At 39.3% G+C, this 12,889-nt stretch overlaps 1 protein-coding gene across 2 annotated transcripts in view; it reads left to right on the plus strand.

The window, feature by feature from the left end:
• Positions 1-12,889, plus strand: part of bicdl2l (bicaudal-D-related protein 2-like) — a 20,613-nt gene continuing 7,724 nt past the window's right edge. Inside the window, exons 1-5 of one of the 2 annotated variants that reach the window (XM_034178168.1) lie at positions 1-771; positions 6,114-6,233; positions 6,323-6,481; positions 9,539-9,627; positions 9,765-9,885. In XM_034178168.1, coding sequence (XP_034034059.1) covers positions 235-771; positions 6,114-6,233; positions 6,323-6,481; positions 9,539-9,627; positions 9,765-9,885 — 1,026 coding nt within the window. In that variant the 5' untranslated portion in view covers positions 1-234. Of the gene's footprint in view, positions 772-6,113; positions 6,234-6,322; positions 6,482-9,535; positions 9,628-9,764; positions 9,886-12,889 lie in introns of both variants that reach the window. The other variant, XM_034178167.1, reaches the window with a different exon arrangement.

A 12,889-nucleotide genomic window follows, 5' to 3' on the forward strand; every position in this document is an offset into this window, starting at 1 on the left:
GTCGTAACTGGAAAGGAAGAAGATAAGCCAAAGCACAGCCTCCAGTGACTGCATGACATTTTTCCTGCACACCCGCACACAAAGGTCAGGAAAAACAAGTTTGGAGACATTCTACTTGTCATCCTCCCTCCTACTTTTTTATTTTGCCTTCAACTTGCTCTTCATTACATACCAGTTGGCGCTGTTCACGGATGTTTTAACTTTTTGCTTCTTGGTGAACATTCCAAGCTGACCATGAATTTCTCTCGGTCTTTGTTGGACCTGAATAACCTGGTGAAACCTCGATATACCACCAACGACCAGCTCTACTCCACGCTGACCAGAACAGAGGGCCGAGGGTTTAATTCACGAAAGAACAAATCTTCTAGCCACGCAACACTTCTGCCAAAAGACCCAGAGCCAGAATGCACTGTGACCACTACAAATACCAAAGAGGAAGCGCAAGAGGAGGATTTGATCTGTGGTGGGCTGGAAGACAGAAATTGTGCTGATTTGCTGCCAAATGAGAACTCGTGCCCCGGCTCTCTTCTTAAAGATGTAGATGAGGTGGATTTGGTTGGGGACCACAGCTCCTTCACCTTTCAGCCTGAGGAGACAGTTGACCCACATGATCAAACAGAAGGTGGGACAGGAGATCTCTGCTCAGATCAGGGAGCCTTGAGTGGTGAAGGTGCAAGTCAGTTGCAGAGAAGCTTTATAGATGGAACAATACCAGATGTGATCAACAGTGGGAGACCTCTGAGCAGACGCAGGACAGTGGGACATTTTGCTGTAAGATAATACTCTGTATGCATGGGTGTGTTTGCTGTCTGATTCTCAGTGTTTTGAAAAAACCTTAAAGTTCTTCAAATTTACATGAATTTCAAATCTAATTCCCTGCACCGGTAACAAACTAACTAACAAACTGCATACATGTCTGTGGGTCCCCAGCCGTTGAAATCAGGAAACACCTGGGAAGAGCTCATGGAGTCATGAGGTCAATGGACAGAAGTGTTTGGTGATGGTGTAGTGATATCTATGCCGGAGAACAATGGTCCAAGTCTTTAGCGTACTGGTGCTTCTTGGGTGAAAACTAGATGTCTTTGGTACTAGGGTTTTTTGGAGGATCTTTGCATGCCGCTGAAATGACTTTGTGTCAAACAAGTGGTTACTTAGGGAGACTAACCCACTTGGCCAAGTGGTCATTTCCTAAATGAGCAGATCAACCTCCATGTTTTATTGTTTTTATCAACCTGTTGCAATTTCATTATTTTTTATTTATTTATTAATTTACTTATTATTGGGCATAGCCCGGTGCCCACTTTGTACAGCACTTTGGTCGACTGCTGTCGTTTTAAATGTGCTTTAGAAATAAAGCTTGAGTTTAGTTGAGTTGAGTTATGGACACTTGTTTCCAGTGCAGAAGGTTCCTAGTTCAATGCCACCCCTGCCCATTCTCCATGTAATGCGGATTTGTGTCAGGAAGGGCATGCAAGAAAAAAAAAAAAACTTGTGCCACATCAACATGCAGATGTGCCTTGACCCTGAACAAAAACACAGGAGAAGCCAAAGGGACCTACTAGTATGGCAATGCAATGAAAAGTCAGCTTTTGCATGAAAGAAATAATACCCTGTTGCAGAAGAATCACAAATTATTTAAAAATATATACATATAAGAAAAGATAACATCGGGTTACGATTTATACTTCACAATAATTTGTTTCTTTAGAGATAAAACATCGACCACAGATTACTTTCTACATAATTATGGTAACAGTGATTAATTATGTTTTGAATTGGGATAGGTGTATTGCGATATGTATCATATCGTTGCACCTCTATTGAGGAGTATTACTGGCGTTGTGAGGGAACATCAGCTATGACATTTTGGCATGTGGCACATTTCTCTTGGCGTGATGCAGCTCACAGGTGCCTCAGTGTTGAAGACCCCAGCAGCTGAAGAAGGCCAAAGAGACGTCCACATTTCAAACAGCTGTGGCAGATCAATGGTGATTTTTGAGACATGGGATGGACCAGTTATTTGGCTGGGTGGTTCTGTGGGGTGGTGGATCTAGCAACACGCAAGACCAGCACATGCTGCCAGACTTGACTTGTAACAGCTTACAGCTTGGACAGCAAAGATATAGATCAGTGGCTTGCTCTAGGGGTTGTAACGTTAGAGCTTACTTGTGTGACGCGCCTTGAGGCAACTTTGTTGTGATTTGGTGCCATATAAATAAAAATAAATTGAAAATTGGGTGAGAGAGTTAGTCCATTCCAGTCAGTTTATAGAGAATAACATTACTCACCAAATGTAAAAGAGCACATAATGAGGTTGATCTGATTAGTCTGCGGTGAACTTTGACGAACCAGAACAGTTAAAAAATGATGTGGGCAAATACAGTATGGTGCAAAAAAAAAAAATTTGGTACTTGATAATGGCAAACTAAAACACTGTTGAGGAATGTTTTTTGAAACTTGTTTAGGAGCATTGTTCCAGAGTCCATATCAAAAGTGCATCTGTGCTGTCTGACGACATTAGATCTTGAACAGTTAAAATGTCTGCATGGATCTGCCTTCATAGAGAGATCGTTGAACTAATGGGTTGCAAACATTAGCTCCATTCATTCATCCATTTTATCAACCCGTTAAGGGACCTGGAGCCTATCCCAGCGGTCATTAAGTGAGAGGCAAGATACACCTTCACAGGCCCACAGATTGACAAACACATACACACTCCCACCGCAGTCAGTTTAGAGCCACTAATTCACCTAAAATGCACATCTTTGGAAGTAAGAGGAAGCTGAAGGGAAACCACACAACAATCTGCAGAACAAGCAACTCCACACAGAAAGGACCAGGTCAAAAGATGAGCACAGGGCCTTCTCGCTGTAAGGCAGCAGTGCTGCCCACTAAGCCTCCCACAATTGATCGTTCTTTGCAAAGATGAGGCTTGCACAAGAGATGACAATATGACAAACTTTTTTCACGAACTCAAAAGAAAGAATCCAGAAGAGTCTGAGATGGTCCCATGCAAGATCACATAGCCAGAAGATGTAAGGCCAAAACAAATGACTCTAATGGTGATATATGAGGAAAAACTGTCTATGTGACAGAAGATGTAAGCATTGATACAGTGGCATGTTACCTGGCCAACAATATGATTTGCATAAAAACTGTGGAAAATGAGCATTTCCAAAAACTGCTCAAAATAGTTACACTTGAGAACCAGTGATGCCTGCAGAACCTTCCTGGAGACATTCCTTAACTTACGGTGCATCCGGAGAGTATTCACTGCACTTCCCTTTTTCCAGATTTTATGTTACAGCCTTATTCCAAAATGGAGTAAATTCATCCCCCCCCCCCCCCTCAAAATTCTACTCACAACACCCCATAATGACAACATGAAAAAAGTTTTTTTTTATTTTTGCAAATATATTAAAAAAAAAAACTAAGAAACCTCAAACACATGAAAATGTGAATATAGATTATATTACGTGTTCTGTAGTACATGACCCCTTCATTAATCACCTTATTGTCAACTAGACTATCTTGATTTTAAGATCTGCTCCTTGGAAGTAAAAACCTGGAAGAAAAACTTAATTAATTAAAGCTTTTTACATCGATAAGACAAATGATTGCTATGTGTAAAAGTTCACTGCTTCTGAAAAAATAGTTTAACAATATTTCCATGATTAAGTTATGTACTCATCTGAAAATGACTTTAAAGTGATTTACTTCCATAATAAATGCATTTAACAGCTGCATCCAGAAAGTATAGAAGTGCAAGTGTAGAATTTTGAAGAAATAAATACATTTCTTCCATTTTGGAATAAGGCTGTAACATAGCAAATGTGGAAAAAGGGTAGCGCTGTGAATACTTTCCGGATGCACTGTATAACGTAGCCTGTAAATTATTGTAATTATTATATACATAAGTATTACTAATTAGCATTTGGTAATGTTCTTTGTTAGTCTTATTATGAGCCTTATAAAGCTGGAAACATGCTTCTTAAGTAACACTTCATAAATGCACAATAGCGTTGAAGTAGTATTACTTGACCATAATTAACCTTTTAACATTCTTTGTAGCCTTTATTGGAAAGTTGGAAACATGTACGCCTTATGTAATACCGTATAAATGCGCAAGTATGCTATACAGTCATTCTTTACTTGCAATGTCCTTTGTGGCCCTTATAAAATTTAAAGTTATTAAATATTAGTAAAACATGTCTAACTGAAAATCAATTCATCATGACAGCCAACACTTATCAACACTACTTATTTCAAATTTTCAAAGATGAGCACTTTATCAGAATCAGAATCCTTTCATTGTCATTTTAACGCAATACAAAGTATAACGAGATTAAAAAGTAGCAGCACTCTTTTCAGTGCAGTGGTTGATGATAAATAAATGATAGAGTTGAACTAAAATAGAATAAGAGTGAAGGAAAGCAAAAAAAAACAAACTACACAATATACAAAATACAAAATACGAGGAATGTGCAAAGATGTACGACACTAACTGCAAATATGCTACACATTCAAACAAAATGCAGCTATAGATAATGAAATACGTTTTGTGTTCTCTGACAGGAATAAGGACAATGTAACTTTTGAGATCACTGAAGAGATGTTTCTCTTCATGAACCTTTACATTTGTACTCCATGTTTTTTTTTTGTTTGTTTGTTTCAGAGGAATTCTGGCATTTTTTCCAATTCTGCATTTATTTGACAGCTGTGTAACTAGCTACTTTACAAATTAAAGAGCTTTGTGCACAAATCATATTAAGAAGTTATAAAATGTTTTATTACATGAATACCCAAAACTTTATAGAAGTACAGGTGAAATAATTAATAATGGAGGTGAAATAAAAATAATCAAGATGTGCTTGTCGGGTAGAGTTTCAGCTTTAATTCAAGGGTTTAACAATAATATTGCATTAACCATTTAGGAATTACAACCATTTTTATACAGAACTAATTTTCAGAGGTCAGATGTAACTGGACAAGCTAAACATAAGGATCATTGTTATCATTGTTATTATAGTTTTCTTCAGTCAGGGGAAAGATACATGAACATTTCCAAGTCGCTGAAAACAGCTCAACTTCAATCATTAAAAAGTTGCAAATAGTATGGTACTGTATGGTAAATCATTCTGAAGTAGACAGTTCTTAAAGACTGTGCAAAGAGACCAGCAGTGTTGCCACAGTTGCTTTGAAAAGTTACTTTATACAATCACTTCATTAGCGGCTTTATGCAGTTACTTTATTAGGGACTACCGACAACTTGTAACTAATAAGGTAACTAGTAATCTAACTTAGCTGCTCTTAAGATTGAGGACTCAAAAAAGTAACTATTAGTTACTATTAGTTACTTTTACTGAGTACTCAATCTTAAAAATAACCTTTAGATTACTAGTTGCTTTATTAGTTACATTCAGCAGCTGCTGACAAGTTGTCCGCAGCTGCAAATGAAGTAACTGTATAAAGTAACTGTAAAAAATAACTAATAAAGTAACTTTTCAAAGTTACTATGGTGACACTGGAGACTAGTGAGGGAAAACGTCAAGGCACCCAACTGCTCTGAAGCACTTATTGGCTCCTGTGGCTGGAATAGGAACTGTGCAACTTTTATGTGTTGCACCACCTGTTATACAGTTTCATGGTTTAGTGGAAAAGACAAAGATTTATCCTAAAAGAAGATATTAAATTTCAGCTACGTTGTACCAGAAAGCCCGTGGGAGACTTCTGTGTAGATGGGCTGTTAAATTTTTTAACAGTGACGCATTATGGCCTGATGATGACGGGATTTGATTTGCGATTGTGATTTGCGTTTGTGGATGACATGTTATGCATCAGACTGTATATCCACAGCGTCTGTTACCCAGGTGTGTCTGTGAGAATGCATTTGTGCATGTTTGAAACGCCTGCAATTGTTGAACGACAGCTGGTATGACTGGATTTTGACATGCGGTTTCACCCATGTTCTCATTTAACAGTTTCTGTTTACACTCTGTGACAATGCCAGCACAGTGTGTGTGTGTGTGTGTGTGTGTGTATTCTGTAGCAAAGAGTTATGAAATTGTTCAAGTTACCTGATTGCATGTTTACTTATGTGTGTTTGGTTTTAGCTCAAAGAAGTACGAAAAGAAGTAGAGCTATCTAGGAAACGAAGTATCAAGCTTAAGGCCCAAGTTGACAAACTGCAGCAGAACAGAGAGTGGCCGGGATGGGGCCAGAACCGAGAGAGGGTAAAGCTGTCAACCCAAACGCCTCACAGTGCAGCGTCTGTCTGTCTGTGGAAGTCCTGCAGCCTTGTCTTTCTTTCTTTGCTGTTCAGGTCACAGAAGAAATTCTGTCTGTTCTGAAACTGCTGCACCCACTGACAGACCCGGAAGCCGGTCCAGTTGACCTCCCTACAGGGGACACCCGGCTGGAAGTGGCACTGACAGAGCTGCAGCTTGTGGCCCGTAAATTGGCAATCAACCACACCCAACAGGTAAAACCAACATGTGCACAGACTTATCGAACAGATGCCAGTGTGATTTTGTTTTGTAATAACTTATTATTATTGTTAATTGTCATCATTGCCAGAAGGATCATGCAGGAAGACATTTGGAGCAAAATTAGTGGTGATGCATGATGTGTTTTTCACCGTTATGTACAACACCAAATAAGAAAAAGTTGGGACAGTACAAAAAATAAAAAAACCCTGCAGTGATTTAGTTTGACTTGTCTTTCATTGCAGACTGTATGAAACAAACATATTTCCTGCTTTGGTTTTAGTGATGTTTTGTGTATTTTATGTGTTTTATGTGCCAGTTGTTGAAGAAGGATTTCTGTGACCTTTGTGGGACAGACAATAAAGTCTATTCTGTTCTATTCTATTTCTATTCTATTCTTTATGTGGTCAAATTCCATCCATCCATCTTTTATACCTGCTTACTTCAATTAAGGGTCACCGGGGGTGCACTGGAGCCTATCCTAGCAGTCATAGAGCGTGAGGCAGGGTACACCCTGGACAGGATGCCAGTCTGTTGCAGGGCCACATGTAGACAAACAAACACATTCATTCTCGCACACACACCTACAGACAATTTAAAGTTTCCAATCCACATAACCTGCATGTCTCTGGATGTGGGAGGAAGCCGGAGCACCTGGGGAGAACCCACGCAAACACGGGGAGAACATACAAACTCCACACTAGAAAGGCCACAGGTGGAAATCAATCCCATGACCTACTCGCTGTAAGTCAACAGTGCTAACCACTAAGGCACAGTGCCGCCCTGTGGTCAACTTAATTTCATTGAAAAATAAATAAAAACACATTCTAAAAAAGTAGGGACAGTGTCAATTTGGACTGAGCAAGGAAATAAAAAATGCAATTAAATGATCTTATTTCAAACAGGTGACATCAACAGGTGGGTGTAATATTGATTTGGTGCAAAAACAGTATCCAGGAAAGGCTGAGACTTTGAAGAGCAAAGGTGGGCAGAAAATCTCCAGTTTGTCAACCGCTGTGTGACAAAATGATTGATTAAGATGGGAAAGGATTTCCCATCTTAATAATTTATTGCAGTGTTGTTGTTGTTGTCAATAATTTATGGTCGTGTTGTTCATATGGTAATGATGTGCTCCCTCTCCCACGGTAGAGGGAGAATGATGTTCTCCCTCTACCGTGTATAAGACATCGTCGTCAGACGAATCAGTGTTCCAGATTTTTTTTTTTTTTTAGGAAGATGAAAAGACCATCCAGACTGTTATCAGCAACAAGTCCAAAATCCAGGGTGTGTCATGGTGTGGGGTTGTTTCAGTGCCCTTGGCAAAGGTCATTTACATTTCTGTGATGGCAGCATTAATGCAGAAAAGTACAGTAAAATTAACATATGTAGCCTTCAAGGCAGCAACTTTACCACGGATATCAGTACATTTGTTTAACAAGACAATACAAAAACACATTCTGCACATAATACAAAGACATAGCAGCAGTTACTCTCCTGGCCTGTCTGTTGTCCTGATCTGTCCCCAATATAGAATGTGCGGAGAATTTTGAAATGAAAAATGCAGCGATGATGAGCCTGTACTGCTGTACACCTTAAGATGTGTTTTCACAAAGAACTGGACAAAATAACACCTGAATTGCTTCATCTCTTGGTTTCCTCTGTGCTAAAATGTCTTTTTAGTGTTGTGAGGAGAAATAGCAACGTGATAAAGTGATAAATGCTTTAGCGTCCTTTTTTGGAATGTGTTACAGACTTTAAATGCAGGACTAAATGTATATTAACAAATAAAATTAAGTTAACCACACAAAACGAAATATCTTGGCTTCATAATGTCTGAATGAAACAGAAGTCAAAGTAAATGTAAACATTGTGGGGTTTTGGGGTTTTTTAATTTGCATTTTTTCATACTGTCCAAACTTTTTTCTGATTAGGGGTTGTAGATGAGAACATGATGTTCTCTAAAGCTCGGATATGTGACCTGACTGGTTTTAATATTCATAACCTGATGGTTTTATTGTGTATCAGTGAAGTAATCATTTCATGCAAAACTGATTTGTATCTGCTTAAACTTCTACAAAGTGCCATAATTTTGGATGTGCGTGCAGAAATGATTCAGGCACCAGTCTCAGTGGCGTGATTGAAGGTCAGTCACAAAGTCATCTGATTTTGGTGAAAAGTCAAGGTCACAGGCCAAAGTCAAAATAGCTATCGTGCATATTTACAAAATGCCATTTTGAGGAATCGGTTACAGTTACTATTAAACACAAACATGAATTCACACATCACCTTTTTAATTGGTCACACGACCTTTGATATTGGATGACCTTGAAACGTCAGACTCAAAATGGCTGTTTTGCAGAACTGGTTAAAGATACATACAGTTACTCTAGTCAAGTCTGGGTGGGTGTGCTGGTACTGCACATCCATCACACTCTGGAGCCACCCCAGGTCCTGGATGACAACCACTCAGGGCAGGCATCCAGACTATCACCACCTCTCAAATGCAGCCATCTGTCTGCCACAGCTGAGTGAAACATGCTGCCTCCTGTCGTCCTTCTCCAGCCACTGACGTGCTCAACAAAACTTAGTATGAAGACATATATCAGCTTTCTCTTGGTTACATGAACTCTGACCTTGAGTGACACTGAAAGGTCAAATTCACAGTCCTAGCAGTTGCAAAGAGGTTGGAAGAACTGTGGCTAAAACATGGTGTTTGCCAACGATAACATGATTTGATCAAATGCGGTTACCACACAGCATACAAATAATGAATGTACATTCCATCTTTCACCTCATGAAATATTTGTACCATTGAACTCATAAACACTCATTATTTGTTTTATATACGTAACGGCAAAAACACATCCTTGTCATTTGATTTGTTTCTGTTCATTTGTTTCTCATTTGTTCTGTGTGTTTCACTCACAGTGACCTTTCTTCCTTTCAGCATGCACAGCCCCCCCTCCAAAATCCCCCTTCAACAACTTCGAGAAGTCACAGTATGTGCAATCTGCATTATAATCAAATTTACAAATTGTTTGTTTACTCAGAAGGTCAAATCTGGAAGAGGAAAGTCGAAGGGGGCCGAGGAGAGCGCCGTGCTGCAGCAGGCTCTGCGGGACAGAGACGACGCCATCGAGAAGTGAGTACCGTCTTGTGATCAACAGTCACCTCCTGTAAGTCAATGAATCAAGGCTGCAGGAAAAAAGGGGAAACTCCTCAGTTGTGAAAGACTGATCTGTTCTGAGAAGTGATTGGTTGTCGTTGTGGTGCATGCAGGAAGAGGGCGGTAGAGGAGGAGCTCCTTCGCAGTAAGTCAGAGCAGATGTATCTGAACAACCAGCTGTTGGAGGCCATACAGAAACGTCTGGAGTTGTCGCTGGAGCTGGACGCTTGGAAGGTAGAAATGGGTCAAAGTAGAATGTCACTCAGCAGGCGCACGCCTCTGACAGGCTCCATAATTACCTCTCCCCCAAAAGATAGGAGAGGTTTGATTTTACTCTATCAGGCCTTTGTGACATCATAATGATGTTACAGAAAGTGATAAAAGATTTTAGAGGCAGATCTGGATTAAAAACAAAGTTGAATCACCTCTTCCTGGCACAAAGATGTGTTCTCTGCCAAGTTGAACACATGACCTGCCCCTCCTCATCTGTCAGGTGGAGGAGGTAAAAGGAACAAACACAGACAAATAAGGGACATATGTTCACTCATGTGAGAAAACTGTGAAATGATGAGGATTGGATGGTCAAATGGATCACTCATGCAGAAACATTTTATACCCCCCATAAACAAAAAGTGGGGGGTTACATAGGAATAGGAATCATCCTCCACAACAATCCATCTGTCAGTTAGTCTTGTAAGAGTAACTACTCCTAAACCATTTAGTAGAGTTCAATGAAACATCACAATGGTAGCACCCTGTATGAAGATGTGCACAATTATGGTCATCTTCAAAATTATAATAAAACTCAAAATGAATTTTCTCATCTAATTTCAAGATATAAATTCAAGAAATGACTTTTACTTCTTCCACTGGCATTTTTGTTTTTACTTTTTACAAGGCAAAACATTGTTTTTGTGTAAAATCTGTATTAGCAAACAGCAGATTAAAAGAAATTAAATGCTCATCAACTAATATTTTGTTGTATAACCCAAAAGGGCTTTTGTTTTTGATTATTTTAAAACAATTCAAATGCTTAATAAATCTTAAACTGTTTCTTTAGTGACACATTAAATTTTCTAAAAGGAGAGTTAACAGGAACAGCTTTAAACGTGGCACTTAAATTAGTGATTCAATTCAGTTTTCAATTTATTTTAATTTATACTCGTATAGCACCAAGTCACAACAGAGTTGCCTCAAAGTGCTTCACACAAGTAAGGTCTAACCTTACCAACCCCCAGAGCAGCAGTGTTAAGGAAAAACTCCCTCTGAGGAAGAAACCTGAAGCAGACCAGACTCAAAGTGGTGATCCTCTGCTTGGGCCATGCTACAAACATAAATTACAGAACAATTCACAAAACGAACATACAGGAAATTCTGTTGGTGCACAGGACAGGAGGATCTCCAGCACAAATACCACACCCATCTCTGGATGGAGCTGCACCTTAAACAGAGAGAAAAAACAGAATCAGGCATCAGAAAGACAAGAAATACAGTATAATTTGTCAGCATTAAACAACAAGAAAAACAGGAAATAATAAGGTGATCGCCAGCCACAAGCCCTAAGCTTCACTAAAAGACCCAGAATTTAGGTAAAGTTGAGGCCGCTGCACGCTCTGTTTACTAATAAAATGAATTAAGAGTAAAAAGCATAGAACTATACTATGCCAGTATGCTAGCCATACGAAAGGGAAAATAAGTGTGTCTTATTGTTTTGTCTTAAGTGTTTCTGGCGCTGCACGCACATTATAAACAGGCATACACATAACTGGTACTCATGGTGCATGTGCATGCTAAAAATAAATGATGTGCAGCAGAAAACACAAGGGAAGCACTTCATAAGAGGAAAGCAATGACAGATTAAAGGAAAAGTGTTTCCCTCTGCTGTGCATCAATGATGTTTAGCACACATGAGCACAATGAGTACCAGTTATATGCATCCCTGATTATAAACTGGTTTATTAAAAAACTGGATCCATTCCTTCATCCAGATGTGCTTCAGACTGTGATGATTTCTTTTCCTGGCCTTGCCCCACATCTCCACAAAGATCTATTCATATAGTATCAGCAATTAGGCACAAAAAAAAAAAAAAAAAAATCTTAATTTATGTTGTCTTTCCAAAATAATTAAGTCATTTGATTTAACAGTTAAACCTGTTAAAATCCACATGTGATGCCACACAGATACCAAAATAAAGCTTAAAGAGGCACTCTAGAGGAACATTTAAGAAAATGGAATCCAGCCTGTAGTTTTATGACTGTTTTATTGCGGTTTAAAAAGGAGCGAGCTCTCACAATGTTTGCCCTTATTCCGCCCTCGTTTAGAGTTCACAGTGTGCTTGCCAGCTGGTGGTTTGGGATCAGGCCTGTTTGTTTTTCAGCTGAGAGTCGAGTTTCCTGCTGGTTGTTTGTCAGGTTTACTGCTGAAAGGAGCACGGACACTAATCCCACACAGCTTCACATGAGAGGCTTCACATGCTGCCCTAGATTTTCTACCCAGACCCCGTTTTATCGGCATGTTTGGTCAGATTTAAACACCTTAAGGTTAACATATAATGTTGGCTATCAACTTGAAAAGCAAATTCTGGTTCACAGCAGAGGATTGTGCTTCAGTCAGACAGATCTGAAAAACTGAGAATTAGAGCAAATCTGGATTGTATTTAATCTGGATGTGGAATATAATTTTTAATACTCACAGTTGATCTGTTCATCTTTGCTGTAACTAATTTCTTGTTGCAACTGCAACAACTCCCTTTCCATGGAAATTCTATTTGTAGTAACACTGAAACACTTCGTCCAAAATAATTGTCACCTAGTTTTGTGATCGTTTGTGGATAAAAAATTTAAAAAATAAATAAATTAAGAAATTTCTTTTACTGTATGCCGACACTGTATACGAGGGGTGATTGAAAAGTGACTGATGTGTTTTGAGTCTGACCCAGAAAAAGCCGGGCTTGGTTCTCAATCTTTTGCATTCTGAGAAACCAACATTTCTTCAGAGAATGTGTGAAATTTTGACTCACTGGGTGCAATGCTGCGAGTAGGGGTGTGTCAGATTGGCAAAATGGACAAAGCTGGTGGGCGTGCTGTGATTCAGTATCTTATGAAAAGGGAATGTCTCCGATGGAGAGCCGTGAAGACGTGGTCATGACAGTAGGGGAGGATGCTTCGTCTTTTACTACAGTTAAACGCTGGTCAGCCAAATTCAAGAGGGGCAGAACAACTGCTGAAGGTGGAGCTA

Source organism: Thalassophryne amazonica, chromosome 9, assembly GCF_902500255.1.
Source record: "Thalassophryne amazonica chromosome 9, fThaAma1.1, whole genome shotgun sequence".
Classification (NCBI taxonomy): Eukaryota; Metazoa; Chordata; class Actinopteri; order Batrachoidiformes; family Batrachoididae; genus Thalassophryne; species Thalassophryne amazonica.